The sequence below is a fragment of the Anopheles merus genome, chromosome 2R, assembly GCF_017562075.2.
Source record: "Anopheles merus strain MAF chromosome 2R, AmerM5.1, whole genome shotgun sequence".
Classification (NCBI taxonomy): domain Eukaryota; kingdom Metazoa; phylum Arthropoda; class Insecta; order Diptera; family Culicidae; genus Anopheles; species Anopheles merus.
This window is the reverse complement of record NC_054082.1, coordinates 29,948,807-29,969,589: the sequence shown is the minus strand read 5'-3', so window position 1 is coordinate 29,969,589 and position 20,783 is coordinate 29,948,807. Positions and strand designations below refer to the sequence as shown.

The window sequence follows — 20,783 nt, the reverse complement described above, 5'->3', positions numbered from 1 at the left end:
CCACCGTACCCGAGGCTGTGCGGTGCTGGCGGGGGCACGGGCGGCGGTTTCCGAACGGCCGCCGTACCCGGTCCCTTGTAGAACCGGAACCACTTGGGCGGCGTCGGCTTCTTGTAGCCCCCGATCGGAACGGTCGGCGTTAGCTTGACGATGCCGGGCTTCTTGGGCCGCTGCGAGGTGCCGGTGGTGGCGGCGGCCGGCACGGGCAGCTTCCAGGGCGCTGGCGGATATCGGTATGGCGGGGCCTTTTTCCTGAATTCTGTAAACGAGGTCAGTCAGAGTGGGTGGTCGTAAGCGTCATCATGATCGGGGCGGCCCGGCAGCCCCCCAGTGCCTCCTTCCATCTTCCATTCGCACGTGTGATGTAAGTCGTGTCTGTACAAGTTCAAGTTGCTCGAGTTAGTTCGCACCCTCAATATGTACAGTATGTTTGCGCCACCTGCACACAATGTCAGCGTGTGGTCAGCATCGGCATGCAATGGAGGCAGACAGCCGGTAAGGGGTGCGTGGGGGGAGGGCCGGAGGAGGATAGTGGGAGAAGCTTGCCATTACACAACAAACAGTCGCTCAATCAATCAGCATACCGTGCAGGGGGCATACCAACGAGACGGGTCCGGGGTTGCCATCCGGGGGAGGATCACAGTTATTAACGACACTTTGCAGCGGCTCTGTGCTGTGACACTAAAAAGTCAATCGCTACAGAGCATAGCTGCCAGAGCGGTGGCAGCGCGCGACTGCAACAATCGAGCGCGACCGATGGCCGCGCGCCAGAAGAGGAAGGCGATCTTACACAAAGATTAGCGCGTTCTTGCGACGACGAGGAAGCAGGGTTTTGTGTGCGGGTTTTACTGTGGCGGCGGCGGCACACCTTCGCCGAGTGACGCGAGTGGACAAAAAGGAAGGAAAACCACCAATCAGCCCCCCCCCCCCCCCAAAGCTCGCGGTCGGTTGGCAGCACGCGATTGCGAAAGAGCTGCGGCGGCGTGTTACGGTTTTAAAATATAAATACCCATTACCGCATACGCCGATGCCCACCAGTCCCCACGGCGAACATATGAGAGGCTTCGGTTGGCGGCTGCCCTAAACATGCAGGAAGTGAACGGGGAAACCCGGGGAACCGGGTGGACGAGGTGGACGAGCGAAAAATTGCGACCGCTTGTGACCTTGGGCGAACGCATAAGAATGTGACGCTGGTGAGTGCTGTTGCCAGGGGGCTGCTCCATTAAAACCGAAAACACTGTCCGGGAACACACGTTAAATGCAGTGCGAATGTTGTGGGCTCGGGTTGTAGCAAACGGTGGATGGAAACAACCCGGCAGAGTCCGACTTCCCCTTGCCAGAACGAGTTAGAGATCATATTTACACAGGAGAGGGAGGTGCAGGTTAAATTAGCGAAGGTGGTCAGTCGGTTGAGATGGAATTTCGATTAGAAGAAACCGTGCGGGATAAAACCGATGTCCCCGTTCCCTGTTCACTCGTATCGCCGGGTCTCGTACGCCCCATTTCAACATCGGCAAACGGCCCCCTAAAACCCCGAAACCCAATTAAACATGTCAAACCCGTAACACTTAAACGTCATTTATACAATAATTTATTAAGTTACCAATTAATTGCTATGTGTATAGTATCGTACAGAAAATGGGGGAAACCATCAGGTGTTACGGAAACTTCAATCCCACTCGCTCACACCGGCGCTCGGACGCACCTGTTTCGCGGACATTCTAATGCTCGCTCTCACACACATTCGCTCAACACACACACACACACATTCATTTAGCCTAGCAGACACACTTAAAGGATTGCATTTTGTACAAAAAGGAGGGGAAGGGGGGAGGGATGAAGGATAGTATTTTAGGAGGGCTATACAGGTTACCGCTGTGTTGGTCTGTTGCTAAGTAACTGGCGCCGCGTGCGTTAGACGTGCTTGCTCGTGTTTGCTCTTTGTACAATATGTTCAACGGACCGGGGTGTGTTGGTTTGTTCGTTTCCGCGTGTGGGAGTGGTTTCTGTTGAAGGATTACCCGTTTGATACTGGTTTGGTGGTGGAGGGTTGGGTTGGTTCTGTACATTTTTGGGGGAATCGGTTGTGTGGCTTCGGGCGGCTGTTGCTGTTGGTGGCAGCACCGGCAGCGGTGTTGGTGTGTTGCGCTAACCTTTACTAATAAATACTGTCCGGTGGATATTAATCCTCCGTGGGGTGTGGTGGTGAATGCTTTAACTGCCTGTGTTAGGGTTGATCTCCTAGCGTTGCTATCCTGTATCGGAGGATCATGATCATGAAGGAACCAGTAGCTAATAATGATTTTGAACGCGCAAAGCATTAACTGTAACACTAGCGTAAAATGTCCGATGCGCAGCTCCACTCCTCATCGTTCGAATCGGGGAAGTAAGATACCAATACTGAGCTTTTCCAGCTGCAGAGACAGTGTAGAAAAAACTGATCGGAATAGTACTCCCACGGACACAAACTTTGAGCCTTTTCGGCTACGCAACGGGGACTTTCCGGGTTTTGTTTGAACAACAAATTTGATATGGCATCAAATTCATTCCTATGCACTCTTCTATGCGATCTAAAACTAATAGCTAACCAACGAAAGCAACCAGTGCTAGACGCTATCCCTGATCAGTGCGCGGACGGTGTAGTGATGGACTGGTGGACTAATTTGCGTACTTCGCGCGGTGACCCTCTACCCTGTTGCCTGATGTGTGACGCATTTTGCGTTTCTTTGTGATCCTCTAACTCCGTCTGCGATGTTTTTTTGTGTTTTTATGCTCATGAAGAATAGTTGTAAACACCCTAATGTACGTCTTGCTAGCGTTAAACGGTCTAAGGCAGAAAGATACTTTTGAATACATAATCTTCTATGTGCAGCTAACAACAGAAGTATATCGATCAGTTCATCGCATCGTTCGGTGCGCAAACCACACACACACACACAAAACTACAAAAACCCTCACTGACTTAGTAGAATCGCAAATTTCGGTACAACGCATCTGGAAAATGGTAAGAGAACACACATTGGACAATCGGTGCATTGGCGGAAGGATTGAACGCTGGAAGCAGGTTTGGGTTTTTGTACAGGGAGTTGTTTTCGCATTAGTCACATCCAAATCTACTCGCAAACACACACACACAGATATATATGTATATAAAGCATCCTGGTGGACCCAATCGGCTGACGGGTTTTCCGGTCGACTTGGGTTTTGGTTTGGGAGATCACTTCATAGATCCCTTTACCTTCCCCATCAGTGGCCACCAGTAGGGTCCGCTTGCAAGTGGAATAGGTCTGTTGGGGCACGGTGCTTGGATTGGTTGGAAGGAAGCTGAAGGTTGACTAAGGGAACGAGGTGGTAGGATGGATAGTGTTGGACGGGGAAGGTTGCGGATGCTTCGCAGGACGTAGGACGACTTAGTAGTAATCTAGACGAGGGAGCAGATTCAATGGATGAGTATCACGTGACGGATCCGTTGCGGCGCAGCAGCGCAAAAGCGTTAGAGACGCGGCTACACAGACGCGTGGTTAGTGCTGCGGGAGGTACTACGGGGCTCAGCACGCGGTTGGTTAAAATAGGTTAACAGCAAACTAAGCGGCGGAATAGGTAGCGGAACAGGAACGGGTAGCATTGTGTTCACTATCCGCCCGGCACGCTTGTTAGTTGGATGGCAATCTGAAGAGAGACGGAACTGGCCTGTCGTGTGGCCAGTGACGCAGAGCTGCCACGAGTAGGCGCATATTTACTAGAAGAATTCCTTCCCACGTTTACACATTGCACATCTCTGCCGGGAGCGGGGGGGAGGGGGCGGTACTAAATGCTTTCGTTCTACGGATGTGGAGGGCTTGCTGGTTCAGTCTGCATGCGATTAGTATCAGGCCGAGAAGGTCTCCCGGCCAAGCGCGTTTCTAGCTCATTAGGGTTGGAATTAATTGAAAGCTTCGGCATGTGCCGTTGTTGTATTATTTTGGGGTTAGATCGAAAACGCAGCTTGTGCGCGTGGTTTATCTCTCCGTGCACCTATGTACATTGTGCGCTGTCCCACGGATTGTTTTGATTGTTTTTTACCCTCCCTCCTCGTGACGCTTGCGTTAAGCAAACATTCGATCTATCTTGAGGGTCAGGCCACTGCGTGTGTGTCCCCTAGCTTCGCTTGCACGCTTTCGTAGCGAGCATCACGGCGGCAGAGATTTAAGGTTAGCATAGGAAGGAAGGGTAGCTTATTAGTGGCAAAACGATGTGGTAGTAATTGGGGTAGTAGTAGTAGTAGTAGAAGTAGTAATAGCAGCATAGCACAAAACAGTTATTCGTCTAAGCGACGAACCCCCGGTCGGCAAAGAGGCGGTGGGGCCAATGTGTTAGTGGGTGTGTGGTAGTAGTAGTAGTAGTATTGCTGTTTTGCCCAACGAAGGTGCCAACGCTCGAAATTATTATTCGTTCTTACTCTGGGGCGTATTCGGTGGCACGAAACCGTATCCGGAAGCACCAACAATCACTCCGCTCGACTCAACAGGAGCATCGGCGGGCGCTGGCGGGAACACAACGGGTCCTGCGGAATTGGGAACGAGGGAAAAGACGTATCCATTAGAATGCAGTAAGCAACACAAACTGTAGTCTAACGTATCTAGCAAACGAACAACCAAAATGATACCCCAAAACAAACGCTAATCTCCCAACACTAGATAGAAATACTCTGCTTTCCGACAGAAGGATCACCCAACGGGGCAACCTAGCCGCCCGTTCACTCCAAACCAATGCTCCACTACGACCATCTACAGCTGTCAGCCGGCTCAATCTACTGCACAGGCAATAACACTCCGAGCCACCCTTAAATGTCAACTACCGTACCGGTTAACCGTATACTTAGCGCCTTGTACGGTGCCGTCGAATGCAAATAACGATCATTGCTCGCCCGACGGCAATCTAATGCGCGATGCTATGTACGGTGCAGCTTTTCTCCCTGCCATTCACTGCCTTTTTCCGATTAGTTTGTCCAAATTCACAACACAAAACCTCACACAAAAAAAAAAACCCGTCGTTAGCCGGGAGGGTGGGGGAAAGGGAAAACCGGTCGGCATGGATAGAAGGTAGGGAAGGGAATGGAAAAAAAAAATGCGCAGGAAAGGGACGAACTGCAACTGTGCGCCCCTCGCTAAAGGTCACACACTATGCTACGGATCCGATTCTAGGTGTACCGGGTGTACCGAAGACAGCTCAACTTATGCTAACAACTACAACCGTCAGCGCTGGGTTTTGTTGGCAGCCGCGTAAATCACACTCCCGCGAATGCGATCCGCGAGACTGGCTTGCTGCAAATTACTGGTTCCGCGTGCTTACGTCAAACCTTGTTTGGGAACCTTGCCGTGATGGTGATCGGCTCCATCCCTCGCCCAGAAAGGGGAAGTCTGCCATCGTTCCTTCGTTTCGCTACACTCCTGGACGTAATAATAGACCTCGACTCGCGCGCGTCAAGATCGCGCCCGAATCGCGATCCTTTGCCGCGAAACCCCCATTCGTCCCACCCACCCACACACACACACCGGAAATTGTAAGCCACTCACCTCGGTTCTGTCGCGGATCTCTGATACCAGCGTTCAAAGTACCTGACAAATCCTGTCCACCGAAGGCGCTCGGTCCACCGAAGTCACCGGTCAGCGAGGCGAGCCCGAACTGGGACGTGTGGGGGAAACCGAACCGTTGGCCGGCGACGGTGGCCACTGCCAGGACGAGGGCGAAGAACACGGTGAACTGGGGAGAAGAGGAGAGATAGAAAGAGAAAGAAAAGAGAGTGTGAGATAAATGATCATGGAAAACAAAACAGCACGATCGTAATGATCAAAAGTAGAGCTACAGTAGATAGGAAAAGTGGTGAGAAACAAACAAGAAAAAAAACAACGCATAATAATCGAGCAGATGAGATGATGCCGCAAATGATGGGTCAATTATAGACCATTTCGCGTTTGGGAATGATTCACAGCAAATAAAAAAAACGAAACGCGTTGCAAGATCTTTTCGCCATACCCAAACGATAACGTCACTATCAAAATAAGGTCAAACTAGACATATCTAATCCCCCCACTGTTCGGTGCAACGGTAAGAACGAAAGATTGCAATGAGCGATAGAAACGAACGAGAATAGCTGTTAATGAATTGTTAGCTAACGAAACCCCGATTGTCCATTCAGAATAAATCTCTCGCTGCGCGGAAAAATGGTAGCTTTTTCGTGTGGTTGTAACCGCTTGCCTAAGAGAAACAAACGAACATTGCACCAAACACTGCTCTAATTGAATAGATGATAAACGGGCTCTTTTTGGGCAATTTTCATCACCACGACCGGTGGTCGGTATCGCGCTCGTTTGATCGCGCGCACACCCAATTTATGCGCTTAATTATGCGCGTTGGATTGATGGCGCATCGGCGCGCTGCGTATGATGAAACTCATTTAATTAAAGAAAAGCCGTTTATTGTGCCCCTAAGCCCGGCCCATCGGTACTCTCGGTTCGATCGTTAGCGAATGGCACGAGATCGAATAAAAGGGGATCAATAAAAACGAGGGCTGACTGAGCTGACGGGTTTTTCGATGGTCACCGTTTCCGAGACGGAGGCGCACCTGAAAGGCACCCATTGGGCAAGCGTGATGATTAATATGCATTCAAATGCACACCGTCTCACGCGCTGCTAATTGTTGCTATCCGGGCACAAAAGCTCCCGGAACAGCATACGGTTCAATCTTATGATTCGGCCTGAGCGCACACACACCGAAACCGATCCGTATCGACAAGCGTACAGAAGAGTCGTACGTATGCGATGATTTGTCTATTCCTTTTACGTTACTCTTTACTAAATGGGATTTGTCTGCCGCTGTGCCCGGAAAGACTTGTTGTTGTTTAAACTTTGGCTTTCAAATTGTTCACGATTGTCATTCCACCGGTCCACCAATGCACACGCTTGTTTTACCAGATCGATCGCTCTCCAGCCGCTTGTGTGTTGCGGGTTTGCGTATGTTGCGTATCGCGGAGCCGGCCGCCGATGCTTTTCGCGATGACATAAAACCCAGCCAGCCGGTTAGCCGATGTGTGAAAACCGATTTGCGGATTGGCAAACAGTGAAAACGCCCCGCGAAACAAAACCCCGTTCGATCGAAGCTCACGCCGAAGCCTGGGGATCATAAACTGGCAACCTGGCGTTGTTTGGGTGAACTGGATTTTTGGGGCCAGTCCCCCCCCCCCCCCCCCCATTCCCGACGGATCGGCCAATTTGGCTGGCTCATTCATGTGTGCGCGAAGATCTCACTTTCTTTTCACAAAGCCCATTAACTACCGCTCTCTTGCGCGTATCGAGCTGAACTGAGACGCCGGTTCCCCACCCAGGGTAGTACCCGTTGTATCTGTACGGATGTGTTACAAGTACGTCCAGCTGGAGTACGGTTTTGTGTGGAGCAGGCGGAAGCTCTGCTGGATTGGCGTGCAACCAGTTCCGACCAGCTATCGACTGTCGGATGTTGAGCGAAAGCGAAAGTCACACAAACCCGCGGTGGACGGGCAGTATCCTCGGCGCAGTCCGGTTCCGTCCATCCGATAGGAAGCGGGGAAGACAACAACGCTCTTCAAACAATAAGGCGCGACTCGTGCCACACCGGTTGCAGGTTGGAGCCCGTGCTCACATTCCGTTACGTCTATTGCTGCTACAGATTCGGGCAGACTGCGCGGGTAAGTGGGTGGGCGAAAAACGGAGGCACCAGATCTCCGACACAATGTAGCACGTGCGAGTGTCTACACTAGCTCGGTGTGCTAGAATTGGGTGAGTAACGTGCAAAGAAAAGAGTAGAAAAAAACAGCTCTAATGCTGCACGATCGATCTAGTTTTAGCGGTGCGCTCCTTCCTCGTTGGGGTTGGTCGGGCAGGGAGAAGGGCGGCGATAAAATGGTGACCTAGTTTGCCTTTGTGCCTATAGCGCGGGGTGGTCTAATTTGCCTACCAGATATTCTAGTCGCTGCACAGCACCAGAATCGTGCCAAGAACGACCGATAGCCATTGCTTTGTGTGCGCAAGTCTCTCGCCTGACGGTATCTGCTCGTTATGCCATAATTCCAGTTACACACCGGGCTAAAGCTAGCGGACAGAGCAGTGGGAATGGTGCATAAAAGGAGGAGGAAAACAACACCTCACATCCAGATAATAGTGCCTGGCGGGATTGAGAAATTGGTTAGGGCTGCCGCTGGTAAGTGTCTTGTCTCGGCCCCTCCATCATACTGCCGGCAGCTGCTAGGCGACGACGGCGATAAGTAGCAGCTTTTTAAGGGATTCCACCGGGAGCGCTACCATGAAGGTGCAGCGTGTGTGTATGTGTGTTTGCCACCAGCCCTCCTCGGGCAATCGAAACCATTAAGCGCCGAAAACATGAAAGTGAATGCGCAGTATCACACACACACAGATACAGTAACTCGGCAGCAAACCACGTGTTGGCGCTTGCGTAACAAATGATGTGATTAAACGCTGGTTAGGAGTCTAGAAATAAATTCTACCATGAGGCAAAATATCGCACTGTTTGTCAGGTTCGCTCGAATCGTTGCGAAATTCTTCACTGCAAACACACACAAACATACCACGACTACCGAAATCTGATGATGATCAATATCCCGAGCCTTAATTGACAGACGGACCCAGATTCAGTTCGGGTGTTGCGCACACGCGGCGCAGTTAGCCATTAGTGTGCCGTCTCGGGTTCGTCGCTTGCCTCCACTGGCGCCTGCGAGGACGCACCATACGCTCCCACATGCGTGCGGGAAGGATACCGAAACTCCCATTTGGTTGCGTCTCCCATTTCCGTATCATCAACATCAACATCCAACCCGGGGCCGAGTTCGTTCTAATCGTGATCGAGCTGCCACGGGACGAGCACGGGCGGTTGGTGGGGCGCAGGTTGACACTTTGACAGGTTACAGCAACACACCGGTACAGCACAGCATCGATCGTGATCGGTGGCAGTAGAATTCCCACTCGCGCCCCCCCTTGGCAGTCTCCATCCCATCTTCAACGTGTAGCATGAAAGTGATCATCGCCAACAGTGCACTCGCCACCGACCAATATTACACTGCCTTCTCAATCTCGGGTTCCTTCTCTGTCTCTCACTCGTGCCGCCCCGCAAACCAATACTGTGCGCGGCCCCTGGTGCTGGCCTCTTACTGACCGTCGGTCGGCACCGGCACCAACACGATCCAATTGCATAATATTTCATCTTGAGGCTGCTTGGGGTCTTGTAAAAACTCGCCCGTCACACCACCCTCTTGTATGTTGATCCGCCCGCCGCCCACCAAACACGGGGAAGGAATCTTGTTCAATTCTGCTGGAATTTCATCATTTTTCAATAAAGCTCTTTTTTATTGTCCCTCCTCCCACTCGCCCTTCTCCCCTCTCAAGCCTTCGTCTCCCCTTCGGCCTGCCAACAGCCCGTGTTAACTAAGTGCGTCACGGTGAAGTGGTAAGATGAAACAACAAAACACGATCGTTGCTGCACTTTCGTAGAATGACAGTCGTCGACTTCGAAGGCAATCAGCAGCAGCGGTAGCGGCAGCCAATCCAAAGATCGCGGTTCGGTTCGCTTATGAGCTGGTTAAATTTTTGGGAAGCGCTCGCGGAAGGGCACTCCGGTGGTGACCGATACCCGCCGACTGACCTACATTGGGCAAGGTCTCTGTTGTCCGCGCGACGGTTGGAACGGTCGTTTGGTGCAGCGGCAGCATTGGTTCCGCAAGTGCATCAGAGCCGTCAACCCGACCGTGAGCGGAGACGCAAGGGGGAAGGGTTTGATACCGGCAAACGTTAATGACATTCTTTTTGCTACAGAGCGCGCACAGCTACTTGGAGGCGGACTTGGTTGACTTTGGCCTGTTTTTTTTTTTTGCTTCATTATGTGCTCTCGGTGCTTTACGTCACACGCGGTGTGCGCTGTTGTTTCGAGCGCCTGAATGTATACACTTCGATTACGATCTATTTATTACCAGCTGTTCTTGTTCCCCTTCTCGCGACATCTCCCCCTCCGGACACAACGGAAAGCAATAACTCATATATTGCCCTACCACAGCCCTACCCCGTCCCAAATGGTCGTTTGGCAAAGTGGAGAGAAAAAAGGCACCCCGATCGAGTGTCGTTAATAGAGTCCGTTAGTTGGCAATCGAGCTGCCATCGAACGATGTGTGATGGGACGGTTGTTAAAATCCCATGGCCAGCATGAGTGTGTGTGTGTGTGAGCCGTTTGATCGGGACGCAAAGTGGATTGTGAAACGCCGCCAACCGTAAACTTGTCGCATTCTACGTTACTTCTGTCGTTTTTTTTTTGCCTTTCGTTACGATCATCAATGTCTTGTTTGTCGCATTTTCAGGTAGAGCCGAGCACTAGCCGAACGAATCGGGTCTATTTGCTTCGGTGCGAAAATTATGCAAAAACGCTCACATCGCCAAACGACACACTTGTCGCCGAAAGCGACCATGCGAGAAGTGGCGATCCTGCCGGGCGGTTGTTACCGTTTCGGACCGACCGTTTCCTGGAAGGAAGCGGACGGCACATGACGACACTAATCCGGCCTGGCCACTGTGTGCGCGGCGAACCACTTTCCATACATTACGCGGAACACGCTTTCCGAACCGGCCGCAACAGTCCAGACCCATGGTCAGCCGGCGTGATTTCCGTGCACCAAAAGCTCACCCTGTGTGACAGCTTGACAGACCCAGCGCGGTCTTTTGCAGCTATTATTTGCACAGCACTCGCGCACCGGGTCGGTCGATCGGTCAGTCGGCGCCTCCAGTGGCCAATTGTCACAGCGCATTTTGCAAACCTCAGAAACCAATTGGCCACACGGGCAATGCGGCGTTCGCGTTCGCTTCCCAGCCGTGTGTGTGTGTGTGCCGAAGCAAACTGACTGTGGGCCGAACGGACGGTCCATTTTCCCAGCGCACGCGGCCCCGCGGTTTCGAGCGTAATGCATTTTAATTGGCTCCGGCACTCCGGGTTTGATTGGCCAGCCGAGAGGAGGGTGAAATGGGGTTTTACAGGGGAGAGGGAGGGCAAACGGCACACAGTTTTTTTTGCAGAGCCCCTCCCCGATCAGCTGTGCAAACTTGACCCACAAACCGCTCTCGAGTTGTACGTGTGTGTGTTCGGCATAAGTAGAACCCACTGCTAGTCAGCCAGCTCGAAGCGGCGATGACTGCGGGAGGGTGACGTTACTTCAAGCAGATTTTCCACTCCACACGTAAGCGGTCAATGACAAGCTGACGTGAACGTTTGCCTTCTTCATATACGAATTTTCGCCCAGCCGTCGATCACGTACGACGCCACCACCGCCGCCAGAGACGGCCCAGCGGCCACGGTGGAAGTGTTCAAACTTCATTTAAATCTCCGGCGCCGCGTATCACACACCTACAATGTTCACACCCACCCACCCCGCGGCACGTTTTTGCCGTTGGTTCCGTTACGAAAAATTACGAAACCGTGCTTCGGCCAGAGTGCTTCGAGTGCGGGTCCAGTGCGACACTCTGGCCCACAATTCGGATCGGATCGAACCACCGAAGGCCAGACGTTGCCACCGTCAATCGGATGGCCGGGGTGCCGGGTGGAAGGAGCGCTCGGTCAGGTAGGCTTTTAATGATCCGCTCCTTGCTCCGCCCCGGTTCCTGGTGCGCACGAACGAACTTCGAACGAACGTGATGAGAGGCCCCCGAGCGGCCACTCGATTCTCGTGCTCGCGTCCTTGCGCGTGTAAACGCTCACGAAAGTCAAGGTCCTGTATGGAGCGATGCGCGGGTCCATCTCCAATTCGACGATCATTTATCAACAACGGCAATAAAAAAACGCAACACAAACACACTCAAAGCAGTGGTGGGAGAGAAATAATGGCGATTAAATTGTACTTAAATGTTGTACCACTGCCGCTCTTCCTTTCGCTTTTCGCGGTGTGTGTGTGTGTGTGTGTGTGTTTCATGTCATTTGCTCCACTATCTGTCACTTGCAACAGGCCCACGATCGATCACGGTGGAACTGTTCGGTTGTTTTTTATTCCTCCCCTCCCCAACAAATCATTAATCTCCATCTGTTCAATCACACAGAAGCGGGTTCTGCTGCGCCTAGAGGTGAATAAACGTAACCGGAACGGCAAATGTGGTTGGATGCTGCCGGGGCCCGGAGCTGTTGGGGCACAGAATGCAAATGTTCTCGGACGCAAGATGTCCCGCGCCGCAGCATCTGGCCCCATTACTGGCCGCCCTTGAGATACATTTACGGCGGCTTAGTGTCGTGTTTGCGCGTTTCCCGGTTCAAGGATGCTTGCTACAAGCCGGAAAGATGTGTATGTGTGTGTGCGTGTGAGTGGTTAATTATAACGGCTTGGGCCCGGGCTCGGAAACGGTGCCCAGATTAATGTGCTGTAAATGCAGCTCGCAACGTTACACGCTTGCATTTACAGCATCAAATTAAAATCTCCCTTCGCCAGGTGTTGGTCCAAGGGGGGAAATAGTGCCACCCTACCTGCACCGGCGCTCTTGTGAACGCGATAAACAGCAAACGATCGCGTGCGTATTTTGTTCCTACAGCTTGCGTTAGAAAATAATTGTCTTCCATGGGGGGGGGGGGGTATGTTTTTTCTGCAAAGTGCAAGCTGCAGCAAGAGAAAGGCAGGAGAGGAGGATGGGGACGTAAAATGGCCAATGCGTTTACCCGGGCCGCATCTAATTGAGGAAGTACACATTCCTGCCCAAACTCCCGCCAGTGCAGCAAAAACCTAAACCAGTTGCGTCATTAGACGATTTGCTTTGGCCGCGTCCAATCGGTCACATTGTGTCCCGAGTGTTGCGTACGGATCGATCGAACGGAACGGAATTTTAAGCAACCGAAGTATCCGAAACAAGGGCCCGCGCTGGGAAACCCTGCCATGGGCACGCAAAGAATGCCGTGCGCTATAAATTATAGGGACGTCCGCACACGCGCCATCGCGCAGCATTGCGTGGCATTCCGAGCCTGAAATCGAAATCGAAATGGAAAACGGGGCCAGGAAATCATGTGTGCATACACACACACAGACACACACACACACACACACTGTGGGCTGTCTTCTTTCCCAAGCGGGACCGGACATGGTCACCGCCCGAACTGGGGCACGGTCACTCTGGTTGCGCACCAGAATGGGGAATGGGCTGCGGCGATGGCGACGAACGTGTTCAAGCATTAATTGCCTTTTACAGCTGATCGCTATCGCACGCCGCCAAAAAGGTGTGTGTGTGCGAGCGATAGCTTTCGACCGCTCCTTGCCCGGCCATGCAGATTCTTGCGCGTGCCGCGCATCCACCATCACGTCCACCGCCAGCGCTAATCAAATCGAGCAGAGTGCGCACTATGCGCAACACCAGCTTGCAAATTTTTGACGTAACACTTCATGCGCCGGATCGCTCTCGGGATTCGATTGTCGGGTCGGCGGACGAATGCATTGTTGTTGAAAAAACATTCGAAGATTTATGGGCGTAGTTTTTCCATGTGTTTTTTTTTTGTTTTTGTTTTACTCATTTCATTTCGTTTCTTCACCCGGGCCACTAACCTTGCCCGATCGGGGCACGTACTTTCGGAATTGAGCAGTGCAGTAGTTTGCGGAGGGGAAAAATCATAAAAATGCTACGCGTTCATCGTGCGAATGTCGAACCGAAACTGCTCCGCGTGTAGCGCTCGAATTTGTGCAGCCATGCCAAGCGCAGGTGGAACCGAATTTGGGCGCGATTGTTGCTTCGGGAGAGGCTGATTATATGGGGCGCGATTTTCCGCCAGTGCAGCAAAACAAATTGCCAGCTGGGGCGTGTGGTGGAAAAAGATGAGGCGCCTGTGGCACGGCGCGATAATGAACTCAGCGCAAACGCCGTGCAAACGATAATCAAATTACTACACGGCAGCCCAAGCACACACAATAGAACAAAACAAATGCTCCCAAAATGTGCCGCTTTGGGGCGGGGTTGAGAAAATCATGATATGAAGTAACAATTTCACATTTTCGAGGGCGGCACACAATTTCCTTCTTCGACTTCGACGCCGTAAAGGCCAACCGGACAGGAAAGCGTACGAAATGGAACGCCCTACAGCCTTAGGGAGAATGCAGCACATCATCCAATCGAATCCAATCGCAGCAAGCAAGCTGTGTAAGCTCAATTTCAATATCGTTCACATGGTGTGCTTGTGCGGAAGTTAGCTCACAGCCCGAACGCCCAGGGACGGATGGAGCTGATGCGGATTGCGTCTTTGGCGCTGTCGATGAGATTCCCCTCGATCGAGTGTAGGTGCTGGATCAAATTACTGTCATTTCCTTCACCAGGTTTCATTCCACACCACCTGTCTGTTTACATCGATCGCAAGCCACCCATTGCCATCGGAGGGAAAATGGCAGTTTTCTGGTGTGCACGTTCACCCCACAAACAGCAGCGTGTCGCGGCCTAATCCTCATTTACCATAAACTGCCCATAATTAGCCAGATAAAAGGGAAAACTGGAAATCATTAGCCTCTTCGGTGCGGCCACTTGAGCCCCCTCCTGCCCTCCTGGCGCAAAGGGTAGCACTTCAAGATTCCACATCGCAACTGTTTGCTGCAAAGTTACGGGCCATTCGTACGGGTGTGAAGGCAAAGGTTCGTCGCTTAAAACGCGTGCCCGCGAGTTGAAGTCTTTTGTGTACGCATTCATAAACGGTGCGTCATTGTTGGGCGCTTCTTCACGCTTCGAATGATCGGTACGGACCGCACGTATTTAACGCGATTATCACGCATTAGTGCCGGGAGGTTGATGTTTTTTTTTCTTTTTTTGGGTGCATGCCACGCTTCGCTGTATATCTTAATGGTGCCCAAATTATCAATTTAAACACACGCTGTTTAGTAAAGCAACTTTTACTCTGGCCTTTAAATGTGTATGATTTATTCAATTATCTGCCAGTTATTTGCATCTTATTGACCGTCCCTGCAACGGATGGTAGCATACTGTCTACTAACTTCGGAACCCATCACCTCTTACGATCAGTTTGTTGGTATCGGCAATCTACTCAGCTGCAGTCTTGCTTCCGTACTACTGACCCAACAGTAGCGGCAGCGTGCTTCCGTCGTGCTGCAAAGCATGGCGTCACAAATTGTGACGAATCAACCTCGCAGTAGGGTCTGGCCCCGATGCCCTTCGTAAAGTTGCTGGCAGCAAAATTGCTTCCGAATGGGGGGGCACACTTTTTCAAAAAGATTTGTTTCGTTTGGCAGCACACCACGGTCTAATCATAAAATCAATGTCAATGACGCATCACCTATCGGATCGGTGTCAGCTTCCGGAGGGGTGGGGAAGGGGATGGAGGGGAGCTCGTGAAGCGGCAAAGTTTTTCCGCGCGCGCGTTTTTCGGGTGCTCCGCGGCCGGCCTAATGTGCCTTAATTAAGAAAGATACAGCGATGGAGATGCGTCGCCGATTCGAAGCGGTTGTCATGTGTGTCGAGTGCGTATCCGTGCACGAAAGCACACACACACACACACACACACGTTAACACCACACCGCCTGACCTCCATTTTGAACTTGTGACGATCGGAATGTAAGCGCGACCGCGCGACCACCACCACCACTCCGTTACTTGAAGGTCAAACGGACTCGAAGGCTGCGGAAAACCGTCCGCCTCGCTGATTCCATAATGACAATTAACGGCTCACTCTCGATTTTGTCGTGGTTTTTTTTTGCTCGCCTCTTCATCTTCTGCCTTTTTCGTTTTATTTCATTTCAGTTTCCTCCCAGTTCTGTTCCCTTCCTTCCTCCACCTAGCGGCCCACAAAGGTCAAAAACCATCGCGGATCGGTGCTGCTTGCTGGGTAAATGCTGCAGAAGCACCTCGCGGAAACTCGCATCCGAGTGCAATCGTGGGCCGGTCTCGGTTTAAGCGCGATGCCGTGCCAAGAAGAAAAAGGGAAATCTTGACTCCGCCATCCGATGCATCGTGTCTGTATGTGTGTGTGTGTGTGTTTTTTTTTCTTCTCTCCACTTGCACCTCCAAACCGGTTCCTTACACGTGCGCTTTACTGCCGTCGAACCGGTGATAGTAGTTGCAGGAAAATAAAAGGGAAAATTAAGTCCGCAGCGCGTGCCGCCGCACTGTTTACCTGTTTTTTCTTTTCTTTTTTTGTGTGTAGCACTACGCACCGCATCATACGATGACTGGGTATGCCGCACCAACCAGCGCCACCTGGATGTATTATCGTTTACTAGTGACACTTCCCTGCACTGTGTGTATATACTGCCGGACCCTTCTCGTTATTCCGCTGGCATTCGGAAGCATTTCTTTGCCCTTTTGGAAAGCTCCGCGCACCGATCGTATCAATCGAACGGGAAACGTATAATGGCCGGTTCCGAAGCCGAGGCGCAGACGCTTCCGGTGTCATGTTGAGGCGCAGGAGAGAAAAAAAACGTTCGGCGCGCGGCCACAAGCGGTATGCTAATTAGAAATTATGAATCAAAATTTCCCTTTCTACGTTTCCGAGCCGAGTGGGAAATTTTTCATGGAGCGAGCCCTTTGTCACCTGCTGCATGAAATATGGTACCGGATTCCAATAAATTTTGAACCCCAATTCCAAACCGGCCCTGCACCATCGAAACCGAAACCGTGTCGGGACGGTGATTGAGATCAAAAGTGTGCTAGATTGCATTAGGCCGGCGGGAATTGGTGTCACCCGCATCAATGGTAGGCAAACAGAGCTAATGAAGCCGTGCTTCTGGGGGCGGGGCGCATGAGAACTGAGCCGGGCTGGAGAGAATGAGCCCAGTGGCTGGAAAATTATGTTTTGCAATGCAAAATTGGCACCCCCATTGCCACCGATCTCAAGATCAAATAAGATACTGGAACGAGCGCCGCGTTCGGCCGAGTTGCTAAATGGCCATAAATCGGCATTATTGTGTACAAAACGGTGGTAAAACGCAAAATTTGGCTTTGGAACAAAAATGGCCCCGCCAGGCCGTTCGGGGTCTGATACAACGCCAAACGTAAATCGAATCGATGGCCAACTGGCTCATCAAACCTGCGCTCCTTTCTGTTCTCCATTATGCTCAACCACCCAGCCCCATGATAAACAACTGCCAAACCTGTCTTTCCGGGCCATGGGCACATGCTGGTGTGTGTGTGAAATTGGTGTGCGCGTAAACAGACAAGTGAAACAGACTAACCTTACAACTGGTTGTTGTTGCTCATGTTTTTGTTGTGTTTGATCATGTTTCATGATTTTTTATTTTTTTCGTGCACTTTCAAGTGAACTTCGTTGTTTACGGCCTGTTTGCCGTTGATTGTTTACAGCGATCGAGACGGGTCGATCGCAAAATGGGAAACCTTGGAAAAAGGAAATCAAACCAATCGGGAGGTGCAATTCCCGGGAGGCGCATGGCAACTCTGCTCATGCAGCTTGCATCTATGAAAATCTATGAAAATGAGCCAGTTTCGAGGGCGGGGAATTTAATAAGCCAAAGGGTTACCGCTACCCGTGAACCTTTTGGGGAGGGCGGGAATAAACGGCATCGGTCGGAAACGCCCGCTTCCGGTGCACAATCAACCGGCGCCACAATTTGGGGCTGGGAAAACGATTGTACGATCGCTGCGAATTAACCGATTAAGTTCAAGCGAGAAGCTGAGATTTCCCGGGTAAGCCGTCCCGTGTAACGTGACGCGTTAAGGTCAAACTGTTGGCGCTAAGCCAACTCCGTTACCTCAAGCATGGGGAACGGTGCTAGCAATCGGTTCGATCATCCGGGGGGAGGTGTGCATGAATGAGGTCTGCCCTCGGCTCTGTTCCCCGGAAGTGGCCGCTAATCGATCGATCGTTCCCTCATTGAAAGCGTCGAACGTTCAGCTTCAGCTTTGCACCAAACAGGTGAGTGCCTTCCCGCCCTAATGGACCCTGCTCTTCTTATGCCATGTTTGTGTGTGTGTATGATTATTGCTATCGTGGACACACGGCCACACATCGATCAATGCAGTTTCGGAAGGATGAAAAGACTCGCGCTTGGCAACGCTCACGTCACGGCCACGCTGAAGATGGCTTCTCTGTGTGCCGGATTGGTGTTTGTTTTTCGGGCAATTTCTTCGAGCCATCGAGCTCACGCACGTACACACAACAACTAATCACGCAAACACTGGTACAAAACACGCACGCACGCACACAAATACACAGGAAAGACAAAATGAGCGATTAGGAGAGGAGTGTTTCTCCCTAAAAAAACAAAATTAGGAAACAATATCCAGTAGAGAGTATGAAGAAAACGAAAAAAAAAACGACATAAAACCAAGCCTATCGGCTATGTTGCGGTGAAGATGGGCTTCAGTTCATTGGGTTTTGTGCTACAAACTGCTGAAAGCAGCTTCCCCTTTTGGCTGCTGCTTATCACTCTCCGCTGCCCCTGCTTGCTCTGCACCGTGCCTTTACCGTTTACCGTTGAGCAGAGGGCACACCGCTCCCCTCACTTCAATAGCAATGAGGCAAAGGGAAAATTGACGCAGCATACGGGCCTAATATCACCAATGAAACCGCTGCTTAACCGTTCGACTTCCAACTGTTCAACAGTTTCACTATTTTACACTTTTTGCTCCATTCACAAGCCGACAAACGTCTGTTTTACACTTAGTACGCTACCTATGCCAACAATTACAACGTTTGCATGACAAAAAAAAACTTACTAGATTCATTTTGATGATTGGTTTGTGTGTTTAAACTTGTGGCTATCACTACACGAAGGTATCACAGTTCACTCTTCCGGCTGTTTCTCGGGACACTTGCTGGAGTTGCTGTACACACGATCGAGTGACGTGGGGCGAGGTGGGATGGGGAGTGGAAGGCACCGGGAAACCTTAGTTCACACAGGCAAACCTTTCAAGCGAGGGAAGACTGGGGAAGACTAGGACGGTGTGATCCTGGCTGCTGAAGCACTGAGCGTGGAATGATCGGTCGGTAGCCAGCGTGAAGTGATTTTATACATTCGACCAGTACCAGCGTGGCCGCGTCCGTCTGGGCGGCCGACCCGCTCAGCAGCGAAACGGGTTGAAGGGGGGAAGGCCCCAGGGCTGGCAAAGCACGCGCCAAATCTACGCTCCCGCCCGTTCGGTTTCGGTTCCGCGATGAGCTGCCGCGAGAGCGACGAGAGCGAGCGCGAGCCTTCAGTCAGCCCTCAGCTGTGGCGATTCTGGCCGGCATTGTGAGTGATCGAGATGGGGGAGGGCACGGCATTCGGATCTCGAGTGAACGGGTGAGAAAACGAGAGACCCCAGCAAGTGGGAGAGCTTTGTGAGCGGAGCTTTGCTTTTTTGTTGTTGCGCGAGAGCGAGAGAACGGGTATGCGAAAAATCAGGAAATGCGAGAACACAATTTAATCGCCTTCTTGCCAAGAGAGTTTAGCAATTGCAAAAGAGTAAGGAAGTAAGGAGGTGGTAAATTACAGATACTTTTTATGCTACTAGCAGCAAAACTAATACACAAAAAGTTCATTTTTGTTCGAATTCATTACCAGCGTATATGATTTAAAATTGGCCGATCGCTGCTCAAAATGTTTACACTCCGAGAGCAGACCGAACGGTCGTGAGAGCGAATGTGCGCCATCCAGTGCACGATCCGGCCAGCCTATGGCGTACGTGACTTCTAGCTCTTCGGAAGGCACTACTCTCCCCCTATGCCGTTGCCTTGAAAACCGTTCTCGACGGCCATGCATGGGGGTTCCAGATCCAGAACCCGGATCCCCATACCGCCGGAATAATGGCAGCAGTCACTGCGCCCGCCGGTGCTGTGAGACACAGTGAGCAGTTATAGGGCGAGAGTTAAAGCATCAGAGTATACGACCTTGAAGCCCAAACTTCCCTACGCAAGGCACATTAGAACGTACATGCTGTCCCGTGTGCGGTCGAATGGATTGTGAGTGGCGGGTCAATCGAGGATCGTCCCCGATCATTTTTCACTGGTTAAGTTAACACCCACGGGGAAACTACTTCCTCCCTTCACGTCTGGCGAACGTGCGGAAGTTTGCATGGACCGTTTGTTCCTAGATCCGCGTTCCGTTACACGTTCTGCTGATTCATCGAGTCAAACTACTGGGGTTCTATATTGGCGGAGGTGTTCAGCTACGTTTATCAACCCGTTCGATCTTCATCGTCTCTCAATCGTGCTGGCAGATGTAATGGGCGTTCCCAGTATAAAGATAGATCATAGATAGCGCCGATATCTCAGCATGGTTGTCAGTGGTATCTTACTTGCATCAGGAGAGTAAACAAGACGTCATAGTGCTACATGGAACTTAGAATAAAGCTATCTAGAGTTATGGCCAGAGTGACTTTAACTGTGATTAAATTAGTATCATTAATAAAGAAATAATTAATATTCAAAGGCTATTATTGAGCGGATATATTTATCAGTAAATTTGAATGGATATTGCGCACGGCAGCAAGACACGGTAAGATACAGAATTGCACAATATCGTGTAATGGATTACAACCAAACGTGCTGTTAATTTAACAATCTCATGAATTTTAATGACAGATAATCGAGAGTTTTGTTTTACACTGTTTGCATTTGATTAGCATCCTGGCAAGATCTTTCCACGACGCACAAACGCCTTAGTTTATAAAGTAAAAATCTGTGACTCGCAGTGAATCCTGCAAAAGAAATATCTTTAAAAAATAACCCTCGAGTATAGTGAATATGAATAACGTCCCAAACATGGGATAAGGCTTTAAGAAGAAATAATTGAAAATTTTCCTCTAGGAGCGCATTT

The 20,783-nt window shown here is 51.1% G+C and overlaps 1 protein-coding gene across 2 annotated transcripts; it reads right to left on the bottom strand.

The window, feature by feature from the left end:
- Positions 1–1,575: 1,575 nt before the first annotated feature.
- LOC121589067 lies at positions 1,576–18,984 on the bottom strand. Of its 2 annotated transcripts, none has more exons than XM_041907671.1 (4): positions 18,703–18,984; positions 5,556–5,742; positions 4,439–4,543; positions 1,576–3,421 (listed from the first exon to the last, which is right to left on the bottom strand). In XM_041907671.1, the coding sequence occupies exons 1-4, from the start codon at positions 18,709–18,711 to the stop codon at positions 3,411–3,413; spliced, it is 312 nt and encodes a 103-aa protein (XP_041763605.1). In that variant the 5' UTR covers positions 18,712–18,984; the 3' UTR covers positions 1,576–3,410. The 2 variants fall into 2 exon arrangements, with proteins under 2 accessions (XP_041763605.1, XP_041763604.1); XM_041907670.1 differs by having other exon boundaries at positions 1,576–2,994.
- Positions 18,985–20,783: the final 1,799 nt, after the last annotated feature.